At 39.9% G+C, this 26,737-nt stretch overlaps 1 protein-coding gene across 3 annotated transcripts in view; it reads right to left on the bottom strand.

Annotated features, from left to right (window-relative positions):
• EPB41L4A (erythrocyte membrane protein band 4.1 like 4A) overlaps positions 1-26,737 on the bottom strand; it is a 134,070-nt gene that overhangs the window by 68,550 nt on the left and 38,783 nt on the right. For all 3 annotated transcript variants that reach the window (XM_056324506.1, XM_056324507.1, XM_056324508.1), the window contains exons 2-5: positions 15,631-15,735; positions 5,771-5,822; positions 4,575-4,653; positions 827-924 (exon numbers count right to left, since the gene is read on the bottom strand). In XM_056324506.1, the coding sequence (XP_056180481.1) occupies positions 827-924; positions 4,575-4,653; positions 5,771-5,822; positions 15,631-15,735 (334 nt within the window). The remainder of the gene's footprint in view (positions 1-826; positions 925-4,574; positions 4,654-5,770; positions 5,823-15,630; positions 15,736-26,737) is intronic.

Here is a 26,737-nt window from a genome sequence, read left to right as displayed (position 1 = left end):
TCTAAAATGGAAATGAAAGGATGACTATTTTTGATGTACTAAGTGTTGTTGAGTCACAATTGAAACACCAATAATAAAAATAATCTTTGCTTAATACATATCACTCATGAGAATTCTAATTTAACATCAAACAAATTACAGGTACAGGTCCCAGCATAACTAAGCACATGATTTTTGGTAACCAAATTGTATTTCAATACAGAGCTTGAGTTGCAATATGAAAGGAATAACTAACTGGTAGACAGATAGCTCCTTTCTAATTGATTGCTAGTTCTATCAAGCATGCAGAATATAACATCCATTTCTGGAAAGCTAACTACTGATGAGTAAATGCAGATAAATGACAGAGAGAATTAAAATCCTTCACTTCAGGTCAAAACACATCCTCCCTTCAAGCACAGGGGCATTCATATTGACAAAATGTAATTTTTTAAAGAATCTTTTATTTGACAGACTTCGTTGGCTGGAGGCTGCCAATAGTCTATCAAATCTGTAAATGTCCTGACGAAGATTTTGTCATACTCCGTATGCAATCCCGAGTAAGTTATGAAGTCTTAATACATGACGAGATATTCCTTAGCAAGGCAAAGAGTGTTTGGCAGTCTTCAGACTGACTTTTCAGTTTCTTCTTTCAATTAACCTCTATATTCCTTCTATATTATCAGTTCAGCATGGTCATCTATTTACAGTTCTTTAGCTGAAATAAGTCATATTAGTTTTATTCTGTTTTGAAATGAATGCATGAAGTGTTAGTGAAATCTTCATCAAAATTAATCATAATGCAGCATTAAAAGAAATAAGCTCTCAGTTGGCCAGAAGAACTTACACTGAATTATATATGCTCCCAGCTGTGCTGCAGTGTTGCTTGGACAAGGCAAACGGCCCTGTAAAACATCTTGCTTAACCTGCAAGAAAAACTGATACCTAAAACACAGAGAGAAAACAGTTATTATTTAAATATTGAGTCTTATGCACCAAGTAATCTTTCATCATCTTCCAGTTTACTTAAGACGTACCATTCACCATAACTGTGTGACAGTCTAAAATCATATTCCTCTCTGAATGGCTTTTCCCTATTGACCTTGAAGTAACAATTAAGATTAATCTAGTGGAAGAACCTAGGTAAGCAAGCACTCTGTAGACTTCCCACCTGCTTATATTGTGCAGATACAATTAATTTTCCCTCTGAAAATGTAATTTCTTTCTTTTGACTTTCATAGAGCAGTCAGGAAGTGGGGAAGAGCACTAGGAACCAGAAAAATCAAAGAAGTAACTTATCAAAGTTTAACCTGACCAGGGGACCAATATAAGGGAGATCTGGGTATTGGACACATCTTTACTCAAGCATTTTCTCGCCATACACCAGAGTGTCAACTCTAGAGCAGCAAGCAGATTTGATGGAGTCCATATGCCCATGAAAAAGGTGGATGGGCATACCATCAGCAGCAACTGTATGCTGCAGCATAGAGTACTCTCCTTCTTGCACCAGAGATAGCAGGCGTAAAAAAGCGTAAAAATGTAATTTTCAAAGGCATTACCTGCTTCTACACTTGATGAAGCACATACTGAGACCACTTACTGTGAACCAATATGCACAGAACAGATGGAAAAGTAAGGACAGGAAAACAAGCCATCATACAAAGGATCTGCTCGGCTTTGCAACTCCCCATACTCATTTATAGGAAGTCTTTTAAATGCTTTTTGGATTTTGTCCGGGTTTATCACAACAGATTTACACAGTGTTTCACATCAACCTAAGCAAATTTCTTGCACAAAGTTCCTACAAAAGGTAACAATACTGAGAAGGTAACTTTTTAAAGAAACAAAAATGATTATCCGTACAAGCATACAGCTTTTTCATTACTAATTCAACTTTATTTATGTATAGCCATCCAGCTACACTACAAATAAATTATTCTGTGTTATTAAAAGTTACTTATGAAAGCTCCTTGAATGGTCTGTAAGTTCTAACTGCACCTACGCTGATCAGGGAAGTTGGCAAACTGCAGGTCACACGATAGCTGACCCACAAATCTCTTAAGACCCAGCCAACTTTACTAGACTGTATGAGCCTCTGAGTAAGGATACGAGTGTCTTTCTGGTAAATCATCTCCCAGAATCTAGGCTATGACAGATACTATTCTAGGAGTGTCCAGCCTTAAAAAAATGGCTAATCTTCTCCACCTTAAAGGTCCAGGCACTGCCTAAGAATTTTATGGAAAAATCATTAGGCAGCACAAAGTGCATAGACTCTGTTTCTTCACTCTGAGCAATACCTCAGTACTGCTTCTAGGTTATGCACATCAGTCCTACCTAGACATATCTTCTCTGTACGAATTATCTTAATGACAAAGGTATTTTTACACCCATTGTGGAGTACGCAGCATCTTCTTTTTAAGATTAAATGCATTTCTGATATGCATCTGTCTTTCTGTTAGCACTTCTCCGTATCTACAGTGCAGAGCTTCATACCAGATTAAGCTACAAATACATTCTCCATGTAGCATGGATCTAAATAGATATACTTCTGCATTTTTATAGAGTAACCTCAAAGCAGGACAGGAAACTGCAAAAAACACTACATCCCTACAAAAACAGTCAGAGCCAACTGCTAAATTCTTCAGTGACTCCTGTAAGAACTGAACAATCTCAGTTCCCACTGAAGCCACTAAGCTCCTCATAAAACCAAGCCTTTTGCCCAAACTTGTAGCTAAAGCACTCTCATCTTGTGTGCTGTCAAATTTGCCATGCATATATAATAGTGCCTAAGTGCTAGTTTGCTCTAGCAAACACAACCAACAAATGTTAATATGAATCACCACAGTGTTAGCTTTTGCCTGTGTAAAGCCAGACAGATTTTGCTGTGAACCAATTACAAATTTGACAGGGTTTCATTATTTGCAAATAGTAATCATGTAATGCCATAGATCATCAACATCTAACAACCACACAGTCCGCTCTCACATCCACTAAAATAACAAACACATGCTCCAAAGAAACACACTGGTTAGCACAAAACAGTTAACACATCAGTGGAATTACACACATTTAGGCAGAAAATTACTATCGTAAAGAAAAATAATGCCTTTAACCCCTCCTAAGCAGAAGGAAGGGTTTTTTTATTATTGTATTTTCTTCTGAAAAGGTATACAAACCCTCCTTCCAAGGTTTAAGAGCCTACAGGAATAACTGCTCAGAAATGTTGAGGGCATTTGACTATTCAATACGTTTTGCTGAAGACTGTCAATACAAGCATGTCACTTTCTTATAGCCTCCCTCCATACCTTCTAAGGTCTAAAATCTGCAGGACCAAACACCATACAGACAAGAGCAGAGGTTTACTAATTATACTAAAATGCTTCTCAACTAGATTCACACACCTAATCAGCAGTGCAAATCACTGACTGACCTTATCACAAGGCAAAGAGAAACACTTCTTCAAAATTTAGCTCCTGTGATTTCCCGAAGAGAAATCCACCCTGCCTCCCAGCTAGCAATCACAACAGGTTTGATGGCCAAAGCTTCCTTCCCAGGGCCACCGGTCTTCCCCTGTGAGCTGGGCTGAAAGCACTTCTCTGGAAAAGTATAGGAAAACTGCATCAAACCTTCACAGTATAGGGGCATCACATTGTGGCCAGATTGCTCTCTTTTACCGGCGAAGTCAGAGTGTTTATTATTTTTACCAGGCTAGTCCCAAACTTGTTACATTGGAGACTTTTGTTCCTGCTGTGCCAGTATGGAAACAAAAGAATTTTCTCAGTCTGGTACAAGAAAAATATTCTGCCTGTGCTGCAACAACTGCCACCTTTGATTAAGGAAAATTAAAAACTCTCCATGCATTCCAATGAATTCTCATGTGTCATATTCCTAGGACATCAAAAGACATGTTTTGGCATTTAGTAATGCAAGCCAGCACACTAATTTTGTCCACCTACTTATTCAAATTCTCAAATTTCCTTTTGAACCTAAAACTAATTGTCTGAAAGCTTTCATAAATAAAGCAAACGGAAAACCCTATGCATGAGAGTTCAGGCAAGCATGTGGGTGTATGTGTTTGTGTGCGTGCGTATGCACGTGTCAGTGTGCTCATCCTCATATTTTGTAGGGGTCAAGCTTAGTTAAAAGAATCAAAAGCGTGCAACTCTTCAATTTCCTTTGCATATTTTTAGAAAGACCAAAATAAATCCTCTTGAAAAACAGTTCTGGAACTTAAGCTATGGCAAATACAGAAGAAAATTCCCTGTATTCATATTTGATACCAAAGAAAACTCTAAACTTGATTATAGCACAATATAAATACAGATACGACAATGGATTCCTTAAAAATACCCCAAACAAATGCATATCAAGTCCCTTTGGGTTTGATGCACCAGATAGCAGCACCTCTTCATCTTGGGCTTCCAAATGGTTGTCCATACCGATGACTGTGAAGCTATCACAATTCTCTTCCTACACATACCAGATTGCTGTTCAAGCAGAAAAATGCAACCCAGCCACACCACAACAATATGCACCTGAGTGGAACAGATTACTACCCTGAAATGAACAGCCTACACTCCTATTGAATACTGTACCTTGTTATTTCTTCTTTCAGTTTACATGGATCCTCTGCATAGAATTTAATGCCAAAATACAGAGTGTATGGTGGTCCAGCTAAGGGAAAAAATATTTGGTGCAAAAGTTAGTTGTTATGAACTGTTAATTGCTAGGAATAGTTACTAGCTGGCTACAAAAAAGCTACTAAGAAGCTTATCTTAATGTTATATGAAACTTGAAAAAATCTTACATCCACATAGCAAACCCCCATATCTCTAGTCATTAAACATGTGGGGAAAAAAAGAAAAGAATTTTTATTGGGATTTTACCGGTCTTGTGTTTATTTATTCACAGCTTTTCTGTTTACTTGGAGTTTTTGCTAATTTTGAAGATTTAACTTTAGATTTCATTCCTGACTTACTATTTCTCAAAGATATATTCTTTTTTTACTGCTTGATTTTGACCTTTAGAAACTTTTTCCACTGAAACGTTTTGAAAAATGTAATTGTGCATGAAATGTGATTCCCTGTCCTAACTAATAATACTGAATACTAATCCCTTCCACACTTTCAAATATCTTATGGAGCAACTTTAATTATGTGCCACTTCTAATTAAGAAATATTTGGAAAAGCTTTTCTAATTCACCTTTTAAAAAGGTTAGTCTCCTAAAAGACTCAGTGAACTCAGTACCAAAATTCTTACAGCTACATTTATTCCATGCATGCTCCACTTCTGCATCTTTTTATAGAAGGTCTCCAAATTCTTAAGCAAAATAATCTTATCATGTTCTTTAATTATAAGAAAAATAGTAGGTCTTGCATCTGTGATATCTGAAGAGTGACAGTAACAGCAGACACTATTATCAGTAAGTGGCACTACATTTACTTTCAGAAGCAAAAAAGGAATCTAAGTTGATTATGGTATGGTACACTGTGATAGAAGTATCACAGCTACTACAAAATCAATTACACAAGAATATCACCATTTATTATTCTAAAATTAAATTTAAACACAGAGAAATCTTCGGACAATAATCACACCAATTATTTGAAAATGATGGTATTTTCCGTGTTAGAAACTTTGATACAGCTATGAACAGCAGTAGTAAACTTGTTCAAGAACTACCAATCTGTTGTGAATAGAATCTAAGTGTTGTACAGGCTGTATATACAGAACACTGCCCCTGTTACTTCATCTTCAGATACGTTCTTTAAGTTCAAATAAAATACATACTGTTTATCAATTCTTTATGTTCAGCAAGGGTCTTTGCAGGATCCAGCCAGTACTGTGAGACAGATAATCAGGGAAATTAGTCACTTAACATGGAAAATTAATAAAGAACAATTGCAATTCTATATTTTTTCATCTATTCGTATTTAGTAGCAGACTGACACACTTCAGTCAATAGCTAACTTGTGCCAGCTTCCAATCAGAGAAACATCGTCTGTACAAGTCTAACATTGCATATCTTCTCTGGGGGCAGGAGTCGTCCTAAAAGGAAATCTGTTTGGTAAGAGCCACATCTCAGGCTCACAACAAGCTGGCTCTACAGGTACTAAGTACCCATTGGTGTCTAGCTGATCTGCTATAGCTAGTATATGGATGTTCAAACTTGTTACTTTCTTCCTGGGAGATTAATCTATGCAGGATAACTTTAAATCAAAGCACGTAATACAGGACCTACAAGGAAAAAATGAAGGGGCTTCGCTTATTTTCTGAAAAACAAAAGCATGTAAGGGGGAATACACATAACAGCACTCTGCAACACCTGAGAAATTGCTGTAAGAGAGTGATCAATTTTTCTGTATGTCCACCAAGTATGAAGAAATGGGCTTAACTAGAAGCAAAGAGAAAATAATTTTGATTTTCAGAAATGGTTTCTTGTAGCAGAGGAAGAGGATGACTGGAAATCGGCACCAAGGTGGGGAGGGCACAGACTCTTCCACCAGACAGTTTACAGGACTAGTTGGAGAAATGTGTCAGAGATGACTGAGGAACACTTAGTACACCGCAGAGGGATGAACTGCTACATGGGTTCCCATACCATTTGATCAACAGACAATCCACAGTATAATTTCTCACTGATTACTCTGCCCCACCTTTGTCAAACTTCTAGTAAAATTAAATAAAAGTTAAATTAAGAAGTTAAATAAAAAATTACAGTTAAATAAAAGTTGTCTAACAGCTGGCCACAGACCAGTTGTGTACTTTGAGTTACAGCTACACAGGTCACCACCATCCTGCACTTGTAATCCCTCCAGCTACTTATTTCTTCCTTAGTTTGACACTTCTATGACTCAGTTTTGGAAGAAAGTGCAGAGGCAGCTGCCAAAACCATTCTTGTCTTCCTTTTCTTCAGTCCTCTTCCCTCACACACAAACTTTTTGGACCAGCTTAAAATACTGGAAACAAAAAGGCTGCAGAACACAGCTCTAGAAAGACCATATTAAGGCAACAGAATCTCTTAGTACCCACACCTTTTTTTAACTGAGGAACTACACAGACCAATGAATGAAGAACCTCCTTACTTGCACCCTTGAACCAACTCTATAGAGAATAAGAATTAAATGATTAATCTACCATTCCCCTTCTATCCAGAGAAGATCCCAGGCCTAATAAAACTCGTTAGTAGAAGGAGTAGCTTAAAGACAGGAGGGAAAAACACTACAAAGCATTTGAGTGGAAAATCTCAAGCAACTGGTTCTATAAGTGGTTGTAAACAACTATTATTTTAACAAGACATGAAAACAACTTCCATTAGCTGCTGCTCCACCTGAGAAAGAAACAGCTGTATGCATTGTTCTTGGCCGTTGTTATTTGAAATCCTGGAATGTTTGTTAAGAAAATTTCCTAAATTTTGAAGGGGGGGAAAAATATTCAGTACATGCTTGTACTGAATACATCCAACAGCTATGCAAATATAAACTCCCTTAACCTCAAGAGAAGGTGGAAAGAAAAACTTGTCACACTTGTTCAAATATCTATTAGAACTCCACATCAGCAATAATCTGAGCTAGTACAATAGGCTGATAAAGAGATTTTACAGTCAACAGGCAGAAAAAAGGCAAAATGACTCTGCAGCGCACATTCTAGCTACACAACATGGTCAGAATGTGCTCTGACCTCTCCTTAAAACTGGCATCACAGTATGAACACTACACGGTCAAGCTAACTTGCTTAACATTGACAGCTTCGTGTTACAGTACAAGAGACCAAAACTACCCTGCTTCAAAATCAGATCAAAGTCCATCATGGAGTAACTCCTTCATTAAGTTCTCCTCAACTGAACTGACATCAGCTTGAAGAGATACTGCCTTATAGCCCTTTTTGCAGCTTAGCTTTACATGCTTAAGTAGATTGATTATTTGTAAAAAAAATAATGGATACTGATGGATCACCATTCAGGTTTGCAAGTTGAGCACAGGACAGTTACAGATTTCTGGTTGCCTCTGCAACCTGAACTCCACCACCACTTGTACCCGTGCCCTGAGACACACCAGGATTCCGTCAGGTGCTAAAAGACTGTGTGGACACAGCAGACAACACAATCAAAACAAAAGTCATTGTCATAATAAGAGTCATAATTGAAACTCTTAATTTGCACTTTACTGGCAAGTCAAATAATATTATTGTATGGTATTCTTAAGGCAATTTCCAAGCTTGGGGGAGGGGTCAAAATTCAGAGGGAAAACCCTAAGTTCAGATTCAGAGGGAATCTGAGGAGAGGAGAGGGAACAAATCTGGTTATTCATCCCGCTGAACACTTCCTTCCCCCAAACTGAGCCGGCAGCAGGAACCGCACTCCCAGCCCTCATCCCTGTAAGACAGATTGCTGAGACCCATGGTAATGAAAACCAGCCTCAGCTGGCAGGAGGAAATATGCTCTTCGAGGGCACCGCGGGCCTCGAGATGCTGCGGAGGTGAAGTCTAACACTTCAGCTCAGACCAGTTTACTGCTGGGACAGAGAGTAGTGCAGAAGAGGCAAGAGTCTCGTCTGCCTTCTCGTTTCTCCAGAAAGTATTTAGCGCTGTGCCAGGGCCACAAACCCACACTTAAAATGACTGTGTAGCTATTCATTATTCTAAATAATAATTCCAAAGGCTGCCAAAATTTTCCTGAAGAATGTAAGGGCTGGGTGGAGGAGAGGGAGATTTCTAACATTTTATCTGTACGCCAAAGATTAATGGAATTAATGAAAAGGCATTTTTCAAGCCAACATTAGACAATAAACATTTACAAAACCAAGAACTCTGACAACAGAGCCCTCTAAGCATACATACACACATACACAATAGTATGTATTAGATACCTCTTAAATGTTTGCATATACATATAAATAGTGTTGGGTACAGTTAGTTTTGAGCCCACATGTTGAAGTGCCAAGAGAAACGAAACAAAAAAGCTGAGTGTCTTATTAATCCAATGCACTTGCACAGCAGGTGTTGACAACAAGCCCTGCATTCATGAATGCCAAAGCAGCTCCAACATACACCCTCACCCTTTTTATCTGTTTGGCAGCCAGTGAGCCATTTCCCAGTGATTTCCCACCTGTATCTCTCCTGCACAGATAGCAAGAGCTATCTGACTTACAAACAGCTTACCACTACTGCAAAGAGGTCGAGAGCCTAGCATATACCCATCCAACTGCAGGGGATAATTGTCGTGAACCTGAAAGGGGAATTTAACGTTTACAGAAGAAATGGGGAAAAAATAATGACTTCTAAATAGTCCTAATCAATCCAACTATCCAATTACCAAAGTGATGGCTACTCATTTACTAACTGTTATTTACAAAGTCCATATAGTATTAATTATTTTTTTCTTTACTGAGGCTGATTATGAATGTACAATGTTCTTAAAGGAAATAATTCCCCTTTAATTTTTAGGTAGAAATTACAAAAAAGATGCTTTAAAGTACAGCATATCTAAAAATAGAGGGGCTTTATTGTCCTTTGTACTTTTACAAATCTGGCTCCCACACAAGCCAGATCTGTAAGCAGTATGCACCAAGTGCCATGCAGTATTTCATATTTAGCCCTTTTACATAACTGCAAACATGCCTTTTCTCAAATCTGGAACCTTCATTCCTTGGATATGCATAGGGTTAAACCTGGGTCAAATTCCATGAACTTGTTTGAAACAAAATATTAACTAGGTTGATGAAATGTTTGCTGTGGTATCAATCAATGAAGTGTCTGGCCGAGAAAAATCATCAATTTCAAACTAAGTCCTGGGCTGTCTTAACTAGACTCTTACAAAGCTGTACCCACATGCCGCACATGCCAGTTTTTGTTCACATTTAGAACAGAAAAACCACAACTTTCAAGAGAAAGGCCAGTATTTTTCTATTATGATCTGAAATTATCAAGATTTTTCCACAATCTAATACAAACCCAACAATTAGAATTATTTAGCCATTACTTTTTCTGCAAAGGTTCAGTGCAAAGAATCTAAATCTACTAAGCTCAGAACATCTTTACTATGTAAGAAACTCATAAATCATCAGGCAGTTCTTACAAATATGTATTTAATACTTCTGCATTTTCTTTATTAGAACCTGAAGTTATATTGATTTTATTCAGTATTAGACCACCAGTGTGAATATACTGTTCACACTGCTACACCCTGTAAGTTTATTCTTACCACCTTTACCTCACCTGACCATCAGCCTTGTCTAGGTTGTTTTAATCCATTAACAATTTTCTAAAACGTCTAGCTTCTAACCAATACTATCAGCATCCGTTTTCTTCCACCAGTCGTGCCATTTATCTTAACAAGCAGAAGTCTTTTTTTTCTAGATAATCTAGTATACCATGCTTGTGGGCAAATGTCAAATCCATACAAAACCAAAAATCCATACAAAACCAAAATACAAGCGAAGTACAGTTCATCTGTTTTTCTAAGATCCTGAGATCAAAATTACACGACATTACATGACACTAATTCCCTACAGAACAGACATTTTTAATCGTAAGCAAACCTTCCATTAAAATAATGCTCTTCTTTCTATAGCTAATTTACATACAGTCTTTTCAGGCTGTGACCCTATCCAATTTGGTATAGTAACCTGGCAACCTGAGCACGGTGCAGTTCCTTCTGCTGGATGGATCAAGAAACAACCTTCTGATACTTGAGTTTGCACAGCAGAGAGATGCAATTCATGGCACAGGCTTCTCTGCTCAGCTTTGCCGGGGCTGAGCTGATCTATCACGGCAGCACAGCCACTCACAACAGAGAGTTCAGCTTCGCAAGAAACTGAGGCTTGCATCTCCCCTCTGTCTCTGTGTGCCCTCTGGGCTATGCAGTTGCAAAATAAACTGCTACCTCCTCCTATCTGCTGTGCTTTTAGGTCTGTATGCTCAAAACAGAGCTTCCTCAGAGCAGGGGAGAAAAAGCACATCTACGCTACAGGATACATGGTACAGAGACAGCGCAGCCCATCTCATGTTATCTCCTGATCCTGGAGCTGTACACATGTGTTTGCACAGCGCTGCACCGAACTAACTGGGCTGGGGACATTGCCGCTTGGCTGCAATACTGAACTAACGTGGTGATACGGCTTGCTGTACTTGTATTTGACCCCTAAAGAGCCCTAACTGAGTATTAGTATGCTGTACATTGTGAATATAATTGCTCAGATTAGCATTATATCAGATAAGAAAAGAAGAATATTTGCATCACAGCCTGCTGTACAATGCAGACTTTGCCTCCCGCAGCTTTAGGTTAAGCCGGTTTAGCGTGAGAGTTCAGTTAGGAATGGTGAGGGGGCAACCAGGCCAATGTGAGATTGTAAAGTGCAGCCAGGTTTCTGGAAGTAAAAAACCAAAAAAAAAAAAAAAAAAATTATCAACAGACCTTTAAAATGCTTTTGGTTGTCTGCAATAAGGGAGTTTCAAAATCTTTTTTGTAAGAGAAGCTCTAATAGCATGACTCTTTTCAGCACGTTTTTGTGATTTGACAAGGGAATGCCTTTGGGTTTCAAAAATACCCTTCCCCTCATCAAATTCTGCTCAGCTTTTCCTGAGATATTATGCGTTAAAATTGCCATTTCCATTCTCTCTTTTGTGTGCCTCAAGAAAATACTGGCCTCCTGCCAGAACAGTAATTAGCATGACTATCCTAAGGCACACTGGAGATGCCACAAAGGCAGTAGCAAAGGGACCATGTGGGGAGCACCTGGGAGCTGCAGCACGGTGGGAACCAGAAGTGAGTGGCAGGGGAGCTGCATGGCCCTCCCAGCACCGGTTTACCTAGCTTTTGGTCTCTCCTCCACTAAGGGAGAGGTACACCACTGGGCCACTCTTTCCCCCCAAATATTAAAGCAACGAGAGACTGAAAGGCAGGGCAAAGTTTCCTCAGCCACCTCCAGCTTCTGCAGCACATATCTGGTGACCGTGTCTTGCCTGAAAATACCAGATGGGGCACAATGTCCCACATTTCTGGCAGGTGAGGCAGAAGACAAAAATGCCGTGTCAATCAGGATCCAGCTGACCATCCACATGAACAAGCATGAAGACTGTATCTGGTCTCCGCTTAGCCTAACTTGAGTGTCAAGAATCTCTGCAGCAATGCAAAAGGATCAGGTGAAGAGTGATGATGAAGCACACTGAGAGATTCAGCAGCATTCAAAGAAAACTGGTTTTTCTTTTAAAAGAATTTGCACCAAAAAAGATACTCATGTATTACATTAGAAAGCAGCATGCAGTTTGTCAACCAAAAGCACTCAGAGGTTAGGAAACACTACTGACAACCTGCAGCATTAGCTCAACTCATCTATTCATTCAGGTGTAGTTTTATTTTACAAGATTTTTAATTAATTATTTATATTTTAATTAACTATTATAATATACTTTTTGGTTTTCCTTAGGAGTCCTGCCTTGTTCAGAGCACAAGATAGATATAGCTTACACTGTTCTGGCAACTCACAATCTTCCAGAGCTTGATTTTGCAAATTAAATACTGCCCTTTTACCATGGAGAGTTTGGGGGAACCTTGAATGTCAATAAAGCAATATTGTCTGTAATATGACCAAATTATTACCCCTAGAGGCAGCATCATCCAATTTATGCTTTATCCTACTGTTCACAGTCCTCCCAGTGCCATCCAGGTCTGTCAATCTGTTTGCTGCATCCACCTATTCTCTCTCACATGCTAATTCGTTTGTTAGTTGTTCAGGAAGAGACCATTTTAGTGTTCTGCACTCATATAATGCATAGCACAGTGAAACCCTGTTCACTGAATACAGCCCTGCTGGTACAACTAAAATAATTATAATACCACCCACATCAGAGGTAGCACACCAACACAGCACTTGAAAGACCACCTGGAAGTGCTGGGCATGCAAAAGTAATGGGGAAAATAACTAAACAAGTTTTTTCAGACCCTTAATATAAAAAAAATGTTTCTCTAGAGACTGGGTTGCATTCCTTGAAATACATAGTTTTGTCCATGCTGCTTTATTCATCATTCAGTTAAGTATACAGCATGACAAAAAAACTGGCAGAGCAAATAATAAAATATTTCCCACCACAAGCAATGTATTAATAGGCAGCCAAACCTCCAAACACATTTCCCTGTCTGAGACTTAACTCAGAAACACGGTTTTAAAACTAATTAGCAAGGTAACCTTTTTCCCATTCCCTTAGGAAAGCTACTGCGGCCAATCCAAAACATATCTAATCCAAAATTCAAATTTAGGCTTCTTGCCAGCCAGGACTAATTCCCACAACAGCCCAGACAGTTTTAGCCACATTCAGTGCACAAGTGAATATAAGTTTACAGCTAAAGCATGGAGTGTTGTTTGCTGCATGGAAGCTTTCCCCTTATACTGGCCATTCTTAAGAGCTTAGAAGATTTCACTGGAAATAACAAGCTAGCAACAGCTGTCATAAAACACATAAAACTAAACACAGATATCACTGGTTTACCTATTTATGAACTTTCCAGATAAAACAGCATAAACTTTTAATTACCCATACACAGACAAAAACCAGGAACAGGCATTTTCACAATACTTTGCTGCAACACAGCCCAGGTGCAAAGCCTGCAGCTCAAACCCGGCCAGCCACTGTGGCAGCATCCACACGGCAGGGGAGGCGCGCTCCGTAAGGTGGCCCACTGTTGTGGTCTCCAGTTGTACCTCCTGGCTGCTTCCCAGCTGCGTGTCAGGACAGAGCTGATGTGTTCATTGCTTTCCCACACACCACACACCTGGGATTTCCCTGCAAAGAAAACCCGCAGGCAGGGGGAGACACGCGTGTTCCCCTGGGGGATGGGAACACAAGGAGTCAGCAGAGGTGCCTGCCCACCAGTGCAGAAGCCAGGCAAAAGGCCAGCCAGCAGACCTCCACGCAGAGAGGCTGAAGCATCGTGTCTGTGCTAGAGCAAACTGCATCCCCACAACATGACCAGTGTTGGTACAAGCGCAGGCAAATGGGGGAGGTGGGATGAACATCTTCCTAATCTATTGCAAAATGAAGAAGCATGGGGGCTTCCTGACCTTGGGCTGGCCAGAGAATAAAGACAAAGGCTAACACTGAGAGGCATAAAGGCTGTTCTTGTATTTGGAGACACTGAGTTAATACAGTTATAGCCTACAGCTCATGCACACTACCATAATACAAAATGCACTACTATACCGTCATCTAGTCCGTTAGCAGGATGCATCCTAAAATCTGCCTTTATGTGTTAAACTCTTCACAAAAGAGAAGTAATCTTCTTGTACTTTCATAATGCTGTAATACACCATTAAACACACGGTGTGTATGCCTCTGAAAATATTCCCAGTAATAGCCATTTCTGGGGTTTTTGCCTCTACAAGAGAAAGGGAAATACTTTTGAGAGCAAAAAATACCTACCTGCTCTTCATTCACACTTCAGTTTCCTCAGAAAATCAAAAACACTGTTTTTAGCAGCCTGCTTTTAGTTCACAGATGAATCTGACTTTCATCTCCATGGAATTAAACATGGGTTGAAGCTTATGAAGGAACTGAATTCATGAATGTCTAGGCAATGACACAGAAATAAATATAGACTGAGATTTACTTCTGTAGCTCTCAGCAGCAATCAATAATCTTCCACTAATACTGTTCTTACTTCAGTCTCTACATGTTCAACTTCTGCTAGACAGAAGAAACAGGCAAATACTTAGCCCTTTCAAAAACTTCCTATTATTAGATGAAACGTGGCATCTGTTGAGGTCAGGGTCTTGTGCAGTACTCTCAGCACAGAACAGTGACTTTAAAAACCTAACTGCTTGACTTAATTTAGCCACAGGCTAGGCATCATTCCCTTTATAAAATTAAGGTAATATGAAGACCACCCTATAAAATCCCACCTGCTGAGCACCCCCTGCTCCTCACCTCTGACTGCAGTAACGCTGCACAGGCCATTCTGGGGGGGCACTCCTGACAGTGCTGCCATGAGCCACTGCCTGCTTCGGCTGAAACATCTCAGCCTGGTTTCAATTTTCTTACCCATTTAGGACTGTAATCTCCAGGTGGAAAAAGCTTTCAGATGTCTGGTGAGTCCCTGTCAAGAAGGCTCAAGAGACAACAGGCTCAAGGACACAGAGATGGGTCAGGAGGAGTGAAAATGTCATTGCCAGCACCCTGACTCCTGGGGCTCTGCACGTGAAGAGGCAGCTGCCACACCAACCATGCAATATATTCTGACACAGGCATTCAGCAAGTGGTCCAAGTGAAGCAGCCTGTGACATGTTCAGGGACATTCCTTCCCAGACACTGCAGGGACAAGTGAAGCCAGACAGCACAGTGCACCAAGCACATGTTTCAGGGCACCGTATTGAAAGGGAAAAGATAATCCTACTTCCATGTCATAATTTTGTACTATCTACACTTTCTTCATTTAGTTTACAACAGCATTTAGCATTTGATTCTGTTCCTATCTAAGATATGAATGGATATTCCAAGACTTTGATGCAAATGAACACAAATAAATTATTACTGGAAACCTGAGCCAGGAAATAGTGCAAGCTGGTGAAAGCATGACAATCTAATGCTCTACTCACAAATGGCACAAACAGGGTCAATCTTACATATGGAAAATCCAATCTGTGGTCTCTCTTACTCACCGTTTGATGACTTCGGTCACAGTAGCGCAGTCCAAAGTAATCTATCTCCACTAGGTTTAAGTGACGAAATACGTAGCCCAGGACAACCGACCCTTTCGTTGACTTCTGTGGGAAAGAATTTACAAAGCCTTTTCACAAAGACGTTCTGCCTTTGTCAGCTATGTGCAGTAGCATTCATGCATTCAATTAGCTTTGTCTAAAAAAAAAAAAAAAAAAAAAAAGGAGGCAGTTCCCAGTGTCTTTAACAAAGATTTCAGCTGTACAGAAGAAAATATTTTGCCCTCATACATGTTTGATCAATCGTTCTGTCAATACTATTAGGTAACTGGCAGGTCAATAGTTACAAGGAGATGTTCTTGAAAAGTTACCAGTATAACAGTGTAGAGCCATCATACAGGTTGTTTACACTAAACAACTGTACTTACATATTCCCTCAGCATGTTCAGTGAGACTTAATTATCAGCCACAAAACAGAAAACAATTCTGGGGGAAAATTATTAAGGTAAGCAGAAACACACTAAATCTCCTTTTAGCATTTTGGGTAAAGCAGAATAATACAGATCTGTCCCACTAAAAAGCACACAGTAATTTCATCATTCACTTGCCATATTAGGCAAATCACCTTCACCATTGGAACTGTTTCCATTACCATTTAAACAGTACAACAATATCTTGGGAACCTAGGATTGGGCAGGCATCTAGAAACAGACACAGGAAAAGCTCAAAATAAACAAGCAGCCCTGCCTCCAAATAACCTGCACAAATAAATGATGGCAACACTTCCAACAGGGTACTACTGCATGTCAGAAGAGTGTTACAGACAGAAGTTGCTTCACAACCAACTGCTCAGAGCCCCAGGGTTTGGACACGGTTAACTGTGCAGACAGCATAAAAAGAGCTGCCTGCACCATGGCTTACTGGGGACATGGAGTGGTGCCCACCTAAGGCATGCTGAGCTTCTGTGATTGTGAAGCTCAAATCTATTTGCTTTCAATGACCTTTCTGCTCTTTGTCTGTCCAGTAATATTATTCGTATTAGTTTTATTAGCAAAACTAAGGATATAATGCAGCAGCAAAGATGAAGCTGTCAATTTTCCATTCATGCATCTTACAATAAGAATACACACTCCTGGGAGTAATCAAAGATCCTAATGTGACAAAAAGGCTCTCTGCACCAGGTTAGGATTCAGCTAGCCTTCTTGGTTGGAAGTCTTCAGTCAGCTGAGAACTGCAATAGGTTCTATGCAAAAAGTCTTTGTGACAGACTTCCTCCCATGGGGGCTAAAGCCAGTGCGTTATCCCCACGAAACACATCTCACAGCTGGTTTGACTGAAATGAAAGACTCTCCTCTTCCTTTTCAGAGATAAATGGTAACAACACATAAAAAGCTTTTCCACTGCTTTTTATTTATATTGCTAGGCTGACAGAAAACATAAAATGCCTGTTAATTTATTCTCTTGACACAGCTCAGTTAACACTTCCATTGCTGCAGGTCTTGCAGAAACAGGTGGTCCAGCTGTGGGAAAATGCTGAGCAAAACCAATCCAACTTACAACGGCTGGGGGTTCTCCACCTCTACAGGAGCAAGATGCTCAACACTTTGGTTATCCTCAGCCAAAACAGACTGTGCAGTTGTCCCTGTAGCCCTCCTAGTCAACCCCTTTCACATCCTTCAGCAATGTCTGCACATACACAAGGCAGTGCTTCACAAGGCAACTGCCAGGATGAAAGCCAGCAGGTACCCCCGCAGCCCTCTAACCTCACCTTCCTTAACCTATTATTTTTCTAGCACTGAGAAGCACTCTTCAGATAAAATCACTGACCCTTGCTTAAACCATTGCAACCTCATTTTCAATTAAAGTTCTTATATTAAGCCACATGATTTCAGGGTTTCATGCAAGTAAATTGCCTTTTCAAGCAGAGTTAAGAAAGCAGTTTTGCTGATGAATCCCTAAATGGCTACTTCATAGTTGCAAAATATGTTTTTACTGCATTTGAAGAAAGTTTTACAAACTATGAAAAGACATCTTATTTCTCCTGAAAAAAATACAGCAAAATGCAGCAAAACTGCAAACCAAAACTATCAAAGATGTTAACAGGATTGCATTCACATCATACGGCATTGCAAAAATTACATAACCTGCCTTGCATTAAGCTCAGACTTGCTAGAGGCTTGCATTCTTAGGGGTAAACCCAAGTGCTTGAAAATATCATCAGCAATGCTTTCAAGAGAGAACAAAGAATTGTTGAAATGAGTCATAACATCTTGCTTTACATGTTAGCACTGTGGCTTCATAAACCAGAAAGGCAGGTTTCTACTGGCTAAAGAAAATGACAGCCAGAACATTCAGGAGAGATCTGATTTAATTGTATTTTTTTAATCAAAGAAATCATTCTTTTAAAAATGGTACATCCAGAACTATATTTTAACATATTCACATTACTGCATATTTAGTCACCAGGAATCCTTATCTTCCACAATGTTCATTGCTTTTTAGCTCCAGTGAGGTTTTTCTAGTTGGTTTTTTTAATTATTATTTTCTCTTTTGTATTGAACAGCAATGCAGGCTAAATCAGATCCATGACTGATGTTAACTGAATTTAGAGACAAAGCAAGATGTGCAGCAATGTCTACCTCTGTAGGATGCTAGTCCCTCTCTTGAAATAAAAGTAATGTAGGTAGTAAAGCCTCTTTGTATTAAAAAAAACCAACCAACCACCAACACATCACCTCTTTTACTTTAAGTACCCATTACTAACCCTTTCTCTTGAAAGTAGTTCAGTCCACAGACTACTTCTTACCACCTCATAAATGCTAAGGAAGATGCAGATGAGTCCATGAGCCTTCACTCAAAAAAAAGGCCTACAGCTTTGGTTGAAGATAACTGTTGCCTTTTGAGATGCCTCCCCTGGCCATGACCATTGTTAGAGTCTATTGGAAAGTCACACCTGATGCTGAGTTAGTTATTCTGCTTGTTTACTGGCAAGAGATAACAATACAGAACAAGAGCAGAAGGTTTCTAATGCTAAACAAGGGAGTTTGTATTAGAGTATGGAAAAGCAAGAAGGATGCTATGGGGGACAACACACAATCACACTGAGACGTTCAGAAGTGTAACATTCCCACATTTCCCCCTCAAGTACAGGGCTGGGTGTGTTATGCTGCTAACAAGCCCTCCAAGTGGGAAGCACATGGGATCTGCCACCTACATGCTAGATGGCAGCCGGCGCCCATGCAGTGCAGGAGTGCTCTGTATGTCCTGACGATGCAGCGTGGGCACCAGTGCTTTCCATGCCAGTGCACAACGAAGGACAGAGAGCAAGCACAGCCCTTAACGTGTGCATCGGCACCACCCCACGTGCACTGACGAGCCAGACAGCATCACTATACTGAGGTAGACACGCCCCCAGACAGTAAACTTTACGCAGCATTTTCAGAGAGCAAACTGCAGTATTTTGCCCTAAGTAAAGGTTACTAAGGAGAGATAAAAATTATGCGCAAAGGCAGTGTACAGTCACGCAACTGAGGGTGAGCTGGGCCACCAGGTCATCCCATTCCTGGTAGATATGTTACAGAAACAGCTGTCTCCAAACAGCACTTTCCCACTGTTCTTCTTTGTCCATTTTACCCCCTTAGCTCAAGCTCAGAAAAGACCAGACACCACCGCAACTTTCCACTACCTCCCATCTCTGAAAGCACCAAGGCACAAGGCTTTAAAATCCAAGTTCTTGGTGGTCTCTACCAACAGAGAGTAAACATCCCTTTTCCCCAAAGCAGCCAACCATCCAGGCCTCAATTTGCATACCTGCCTGTTGAAGCATAGAGAAATCTTTACATTAACAGTGCTAAATATTTACAAATATTCACCTAGGTAAAATAACTTGACCTTAATTTGCAGAATGAATGTCCAAACAGAGAAGGATTTACATTAGCATTATATGTGCAGGCATTCCGCAACACAATCACAGAACAGAAGAAAGTACTCTCATAAACTGGGGATTTAACACATGCAAATATAATACCACAGTCTGCCCTAAGTATACATCATACAAATGTACCACCCAAATCGTACTAATCCACCCCTCCCTCTCTCCTCCTCTTTCGCTGACAGCAGTCACACCAGCCTGTTTTCAGAGGTTTTTTTTCTAAGAACTCCTCACGAATTTATGGACACATGCACAGATCTCTCCATGTCTGTTCTGGGATGAAGAACTGAACACAGCATCTCATCTCTCTGCTGGACGTAACCTGCTGCACCCACTCTTAAGTGCTGAATGTTAAGATGCCTGTAGACTCGTTTTGTTTCTGCTAATGGTCAATCTAATGCATTCCAGTTAGAAAATGCTATTCTAGACAAGTGTCTCAAGGTTCATCTTATTAGTCTGGTTTTACAACTACTGTATCTGTCCCAAATTTATAAATACTTTTAAAAATCCACGTAGGGGCCAACTCCATAAGAGAGAGGAAGATTCCTGGGAGCACAGTCTCCAGCTAGTTAAGCATCTCCCCTTGTAACTACTGGCCAGAGTGCACTTTGAGGCTTTGTCACAGATCGATGATCTACTTGACACTGAGAAAACTTACACAGAAGAAAAAAAGTTAAAAAGAAATATTAAAAAAAATGCTCAGCTTATGGGAACCTACTTCAGCTCAGTAGGCTCTTTTTTGGGGGGTAGATATAAGCAACTATATTTACTTGGTATAGTAATGCGCTTTGTACATGCATACACATTACAAGAAATGCTCCAAGCAGGAATCAAAGTCCAGTGAAGACACCAAAGGGCAATTAGAGCAAGCAAATAAGTAATAGAAAGACAAATAAATTTTGGAAATGTAATTAAATACTTACTAATGCTTTAAAACTGTTCTCTCATCAGCCATGAAAGATATTTCACAAAATGGCAGCAACTAGTTCAGTGTAGAGACATTCCAGCCTTATCTATTTGATTTAAAAATCTGTTCACTAATCCATCCCTGAATATTAATATTACCCAGTTCCATAAATCTGCATTTGCTGTATGACAGATGAGTTATGGTACCAACAATAAAGCATTTCAACTTTTCACAGAAAAGAGCTGCTCTGAAGGACTGAATGACCAATGATCATTTCGATCACATTCCCAGGCACTTTGAAGAATTCTTACATCAAAGAAAGAAACCATTATAATAACAATGAAATTTAAAAATACAACATAAACCCACTTATTTGGAATGGTTAAGATGTTGGTTACTATAATTCTTCTGCTTTTCATAAAATACTCTTAACACACAGCTGTGTGACCTGGTGTATCTTCTTGGCAGACAGGGGCTCTGCGCATCCTGATTTGGGATGCTCCAGAAACAGACCACAGGCATCTGGCAAGATAGAAGACAAGTACACACAAGTTTATAATGCATGTGCTTCCCATGCACTCTCACAGGGAAATACAAGAAAAAGAGTAGCCCTCTTCGTTAAACAAGCCTTTCAGAGCACGTGTCTTTGGCTCTTTTGCATCTTTCCCTCTGCGAGGTGCACACCCGATGATGTAGTGCTGACCTTTAGAGTGAGCTCTGCTGAGGCACTTCTGAAGGCAGCTCAGGCTGGGTACGAACCAGAGCTGTCCTGTGGAGGTGCTGCAAGTCAGAATCAAGAGGCTCGGGATGCACTGAGCTTTGCTCTGCAGAAACAACCAAAGACCACTGCCTCTGCACTTGCAGGGTTTCCCTTGTTCCCTGGGTTTGAAGCATGAGCATTGTGCGCTGTCCTTTGGGGAAGAATTGCACAGCCCCACTGCTTTTACTGCTGGTGGGATTTGCACAGTGCAGGATGGTGACATTTAGGTGAAGCAGCCTCTGCGGGCTCCCCATAGGAGTGCTGTTCCCAGGTGGGCAGCGTGACCCCTGCTCCCCCTAGTCCCAGGGCAATGCACTGCTGCAGGCAGCCTGTTTGCACAGGGGCTTCCTGCAGAGTAGCTGGTGTGCCCGGCTCCCCCTTCCTATCCTGGCGGGTGCCTGCTGCTAGGCAGCCCCAGGCTGGGACATGAACTCTCATTTTCCACCACGCACCCATGAGAGCTCTGCTCTGCCAGGGAGCCACTCCGCTTCTTGCAACTTTGCAGCCTTTGGTGGGTCCAAAGGGATGCGTCTTCCATATTCATGGGGAATTATTTCAAATAAATCTGTGAGAGTGCATGCATTGTAAATTTGCATGTGCTTGCCTTTTGCCTTACCAGGTGCTTGCGGTCTCCTTCTGGAGCATCCCTAATCAGGATGCACAGAGCCCCTGTCTGCCAAAAAAAACATCGTGGTATTTTCATTTGCTTCTCTCCTACAGGCTAGTAAAGCTATTTCTTTCTACCTGTCAATTGCAAACTGGATATTTTGGTACTGATTTCAATGGAGTCTACACTGCCACCAATCAACAACAGATTTTTTATGTGTAAACTTGTAGTCCATATATGAAAGTGCTTATTTTCAGTTTAAGATTCATCTGTGTTTGAATATATTTTCACTGAAACATACTTTCCTTTAACAGTCTATGTAATGATGATTCACCACATCCCCAAAAAGCTTTTCCAAAACATTGTACCATTTTAATTATTGAAATGTTTTATTTCCAGTTTGATGGAGTTAACTTCTCATTTTGACTGACTGACTAGAAAATTACTTCCCCCTGCAAACGTTGACAGAAGGCCAAAGGATACATTTGTTACCCTAAAAAATGTACATACTTTCTCTATACAGCTTTGGTAATTTGATTGCCAGGGTGCTTCCAATAAAACTGATTTCATTGTACCTGAAACTTCATTGTTATTAAAATTTCTCATAATAACCATCTGGAATTTTGTTATTAAAATTTAAGATTCAAGTTTTTAAAAATGCCATTGTTAAAAAACCAGACATTCCACATGAGAGCAACGGAAGATACACTGCAAGTATTTCCGTTCTAAAAGGAGTTTTCTGGATATGCTCATTATCTATTATCTACCCCTCACACAAAAAAACAGTCAACAGGTTTGCACGGGTGCAGGAATAAGTTATTCATTAGCAGTCTGTAATGGCTGCTAATGGGGAACTCTATACACCTGCATTCTCTCCTGCCCCTTCTAAAGTTTCTGGCTGTCTTGAAGAGCTGCTATCCAGTGCCACACACTGCATGGGGTCATATTACCATTTAACTGGTACTTGGCTGCCTTCAACTTTAACAATCTTGACTGAAAAGAAAAAAGAAAAAAAAAAACAACAAAAAACTCCCCTCATGGGAAAGGAAGGACTCCAACAGACCCGTGGCAGCAGAGGGGAATGAAAAGAAGGATGTATCTGTCACCGCTCCTAGCTGCTCTTCACTGGTGCTGCCTGCCCCCTCACCCCCACACTCACAGCAAGGGTGCCTCATTCAGCTGTCAATCAAATCCTGAATCATTCAGCTGTCAATCAGTTCCTGATACACTGCAGTTTCAGCTGTGCATATTCAGATAAACCAGAATCCAAGCCAGGATTTTTTTGTAGAACGATACCCCTGCACATAAACAAACACACAAGCGAAGTACGAAGTTCACATAATGACACACAGAATAAAAATTTAAAGCATTAAAGCAACCTGCAAACTGCTGTTTCAGCCTTGTGCATGTATCTACTGTCAGTATTACAATCAATTGTTCCCCTCCATCCAGCCCACACCCAGGACTATCATCATCTTCTCCTTGGCAAAATTCATCTTCCCTGGCTGCTATCCTGAGTTCCTTAACTAGATCTACCTACCATGTCAGTTTTGGGGTTTTTTGTCTTCCCTAACCACTTCCCACTTCCATGTTCTTTTCTACCACCTGTTCCTTTCCAGATAGCGGCCTCCATGCTCATAGTCCCTTGTCACACACATTGCCACTTCCCTCAGCCTGTCATCCACACTGGTTCCCACGTGTTCCTTGAACTCCTTGCGCACTGAATCACAGGTCCTTCCTCCCTCCTCTACTTTGACTCTTCTCCAATCCACCTCTTCACTCTCTCCCATCAGTTTGGCCCTTGTCCCCACATAAATCAAGCGAGGAAATTTCTCCCCAGTGTTGCATTGCAGGACAGGTAATGCAGAAAAACATCAGACAGCTCCAAATGCAAGAAAATTGTTTTCAGCTCTGGTGCTCAAACTCAAGCACCAGAAACACATGTGATGTGTAGCCACTGGGACCAGACAGGGACAGTGAGAGATATCCTTACAGGATTTAACTGATAAAAGTTTGAGGAAAACTCTCCCAACAGAGATATTTCAGCACCTCAAACAGGCTTGTTGTGGGCGTATCTTTAAAAGCACAGAGAACACCACATTTCTGGCACGGTGACCGTACTGACAGCAGTTACCAAGTCATTGCTCCGAGAGTTTGTCAGACAACAGTTGTCTGGGTTTCTTTGGTTTTGACAGCAAATTTTTTTCCTTGCTTCACTCTTGGAAATAACTAAATTGTTTTGAACAAAACTTTGTGAAATAACAACTCATCATAGAGGTCCAAACTTGATGACTGGCAAACGAACGAACAGACCAAGCAACTTCAGTAGCGGTAGCCACCCTCCCCTAGCACCTTCCATTCAGGAAGATTCCACAGGCTTTTCAGATGGAATTTATGGATATTTCCTCAGAGAATTTATTTAAAAGTCCATATTATTCTGAACTAGTTCTTGGGCACGGAGCATAATGATAACACAGCTTTCTTACTCTGAAAAAGTAATGCACAAAATATTCTGTGTGGTTTTAAAGGAAACTATGGCATATTTTAGCCAGTTCTCCTTTACCCTGTGATGTCTATTCCTTTCTTGGTTTAGTAATTAAACCTTTCAAGTGGTAACTGGATGTTAATCCCAGTGATTCAGACAAGGACACTACTTTCTCACTGCTTGGTCTTCATTTGTTAACTTAAATGGTTAGTATATTTTGAAGTGCCTTTATATGTTATGGGAAAACTGCGTATACATAAGAACACAATTTTGCACATTCCCATACAGGAACAAGGTCACTGTTCAACCAGCCAACATTCAGTAGCTACTTGACCATCAAACCTAAATCTGTGTTGAAAGTTTACAGCATGTAACATTACAGACAGCTTTCTGAAAAATCTTTTTATTGACCAGTAAAAATGTCAGATACATCACAGTTTTGATTATGCACACAAAACAAGATTTCATATACACTGTATATCTTCAAAGATCATCCAGAATGATTTTTCTGAAACTATGTCTAATCTGTCATGATTAACTTGTAAACTCATCAACAAAATAAAATTACCACAATTTCTTTATTTTTAGTAATGTTTAATATATAGAGTTTTTTGGGGAAAGGTGTTTTTAACATGAGGATAGAAAACAAAGAACTGCTATACCTTGGCTTTGAAATTTATTCCTACAGGTTTTTGTTCTCTGATATAGAATCTATAAGAAAATTAGCATCTTATACATGGTATAATAAGGTATGTATGATATATATACAGATATAGATATAGATATATGATACATATTGATACATATATTGCTGCCTACCTGTGCCAATGAAAATATTCCACATACTGAAGAAACAAAAATAAAACAAAAGCCTTACTTAATCAGCACTTTCATAATACATCTCCTTAATGAGAACATAAAGAGATTACATGTGCAACACTGGACGAATTTCTTGACTCCCAGCTGACAGGCAGATTAGCATAGCATAAAGTTCTATGTACAAATACAGCACACAGAATTTTGCAGAACTAGACTCTTTCTCTACATTTAGTACAAAATCAACAAATATGCATGTTCACTAAAAAAAGTGTTTATGGAGGTGTGAGTGGTTACCTCTTCAATGCTCACAGTCTAATGAAGAATGCATCCTTGCAGCATCTTCACTATCAGAGTCAGGAGGTTAATTAATTAATAACATGCCTCAGGAATGCTATCCTTTACTAAAGAGGGTGGCTCTCCGCTGTACTGCATGAGTCTGCTCATAATACATGTCATGCAAGAAGGAAAACTTTTTTTTGTAATCAGCTTTCTGAATACAGACATGAAATCACATATTTCACCTTAGAAAAAAATGCCGATTGATACCAGAAGACAAAAAAAAAGTCTGTTTAGAATCCACCAGTGATGTGAAAATAACTCATTTAGCTTTTCCGCTCAGAGGGAATTTTGACGGTTGAGTGAAAATCTGACCCTGTTTATATCAATATGAATTTTATTATTCACTTTTGAGGCAGAGAATCTTAGAGTAAAGTTAGAAATAAGATTTCAAGCCTTCAGCCTAAACTCTGCGTAAGGCAAACAATTGCTCACAGTGGAGCTACTGGAGTCATGAGCTTAACCACCTTTGTTTGGACCCAGGCAGTAAACAGATGCCAGCTCCCTCTCAGCAGTCTAACAGTAAAACCTGATGACTATTATCAAAGCAAAATAAACTGTGAAACTGGAGATTGATTGTAAAAGCTTTTCTGTTTAAATCACAAGCTTGCAAGTAAGCCACTAGCGTATCATCAAGGGCCTCCATCAGAGTATCTCCAGTGCTGTTGCAGCTGTACCCCACCACGGAACACGATATAAACCTCAAACATTCATGCTTTAAAGTAAATTAAAGTACTGGACATGCCCAATGCACTTATTTCACTGCAGGCATATCATAACATGTTCAGCAGACTAGACCATTAAATTTCAAATAGAAAATCACTACTTTCATTTTTACCTTACTTGAAATGTGCTTGGTTACATCCATTTTTTTGAAGCTCCATTATTTTGAAGCCAAAATGATTCTTCTGTGATCTTTGCTGAACATAAGACTTTTGGCATCATTACTTTTGTTTACATTAAATATAACTTACTGTGTGATTTGGATGTGATCCTACCCACACTGAAATCCAAAGGCAAAAAAACCCTTTTGTTTGAAGACAGGAGGCTCACATCTTCCAGTTTTGATCTCACTGGTTGAGGATAAAATAATACGGTTTTCTTACAGTAAAAGTAGCAGCATATTCAGTGGAACTGAATAAAGTAGTAGCTCCTAGGTTCCCTCTTGCATTTTAATTAAGCAGCACCATTTCTGTATGGTTTTAAGGCATGTCACTTCATGTGGACCTCAGCCATGCCTATACTCATCACTTTGGCAATGGGCT

Source organism: Falco biarmicus, chromosome Z (genome assembly GCF_023638135.1).
Source record: "Falco biarmicus isolate bFalBia1 chromosome Z, bFalBia1.pri, whole genome shotgun sequence".
NCBI lineage: Eukaryota > Metazoa > Chordata > Aves > Falconiformes > Falconidae > Falco > Falco biarmicus.
Note: the sequence above shows the minus strand (reverse complement) of the source record. Positions and strands in the feature narration are given on the sequence as shown.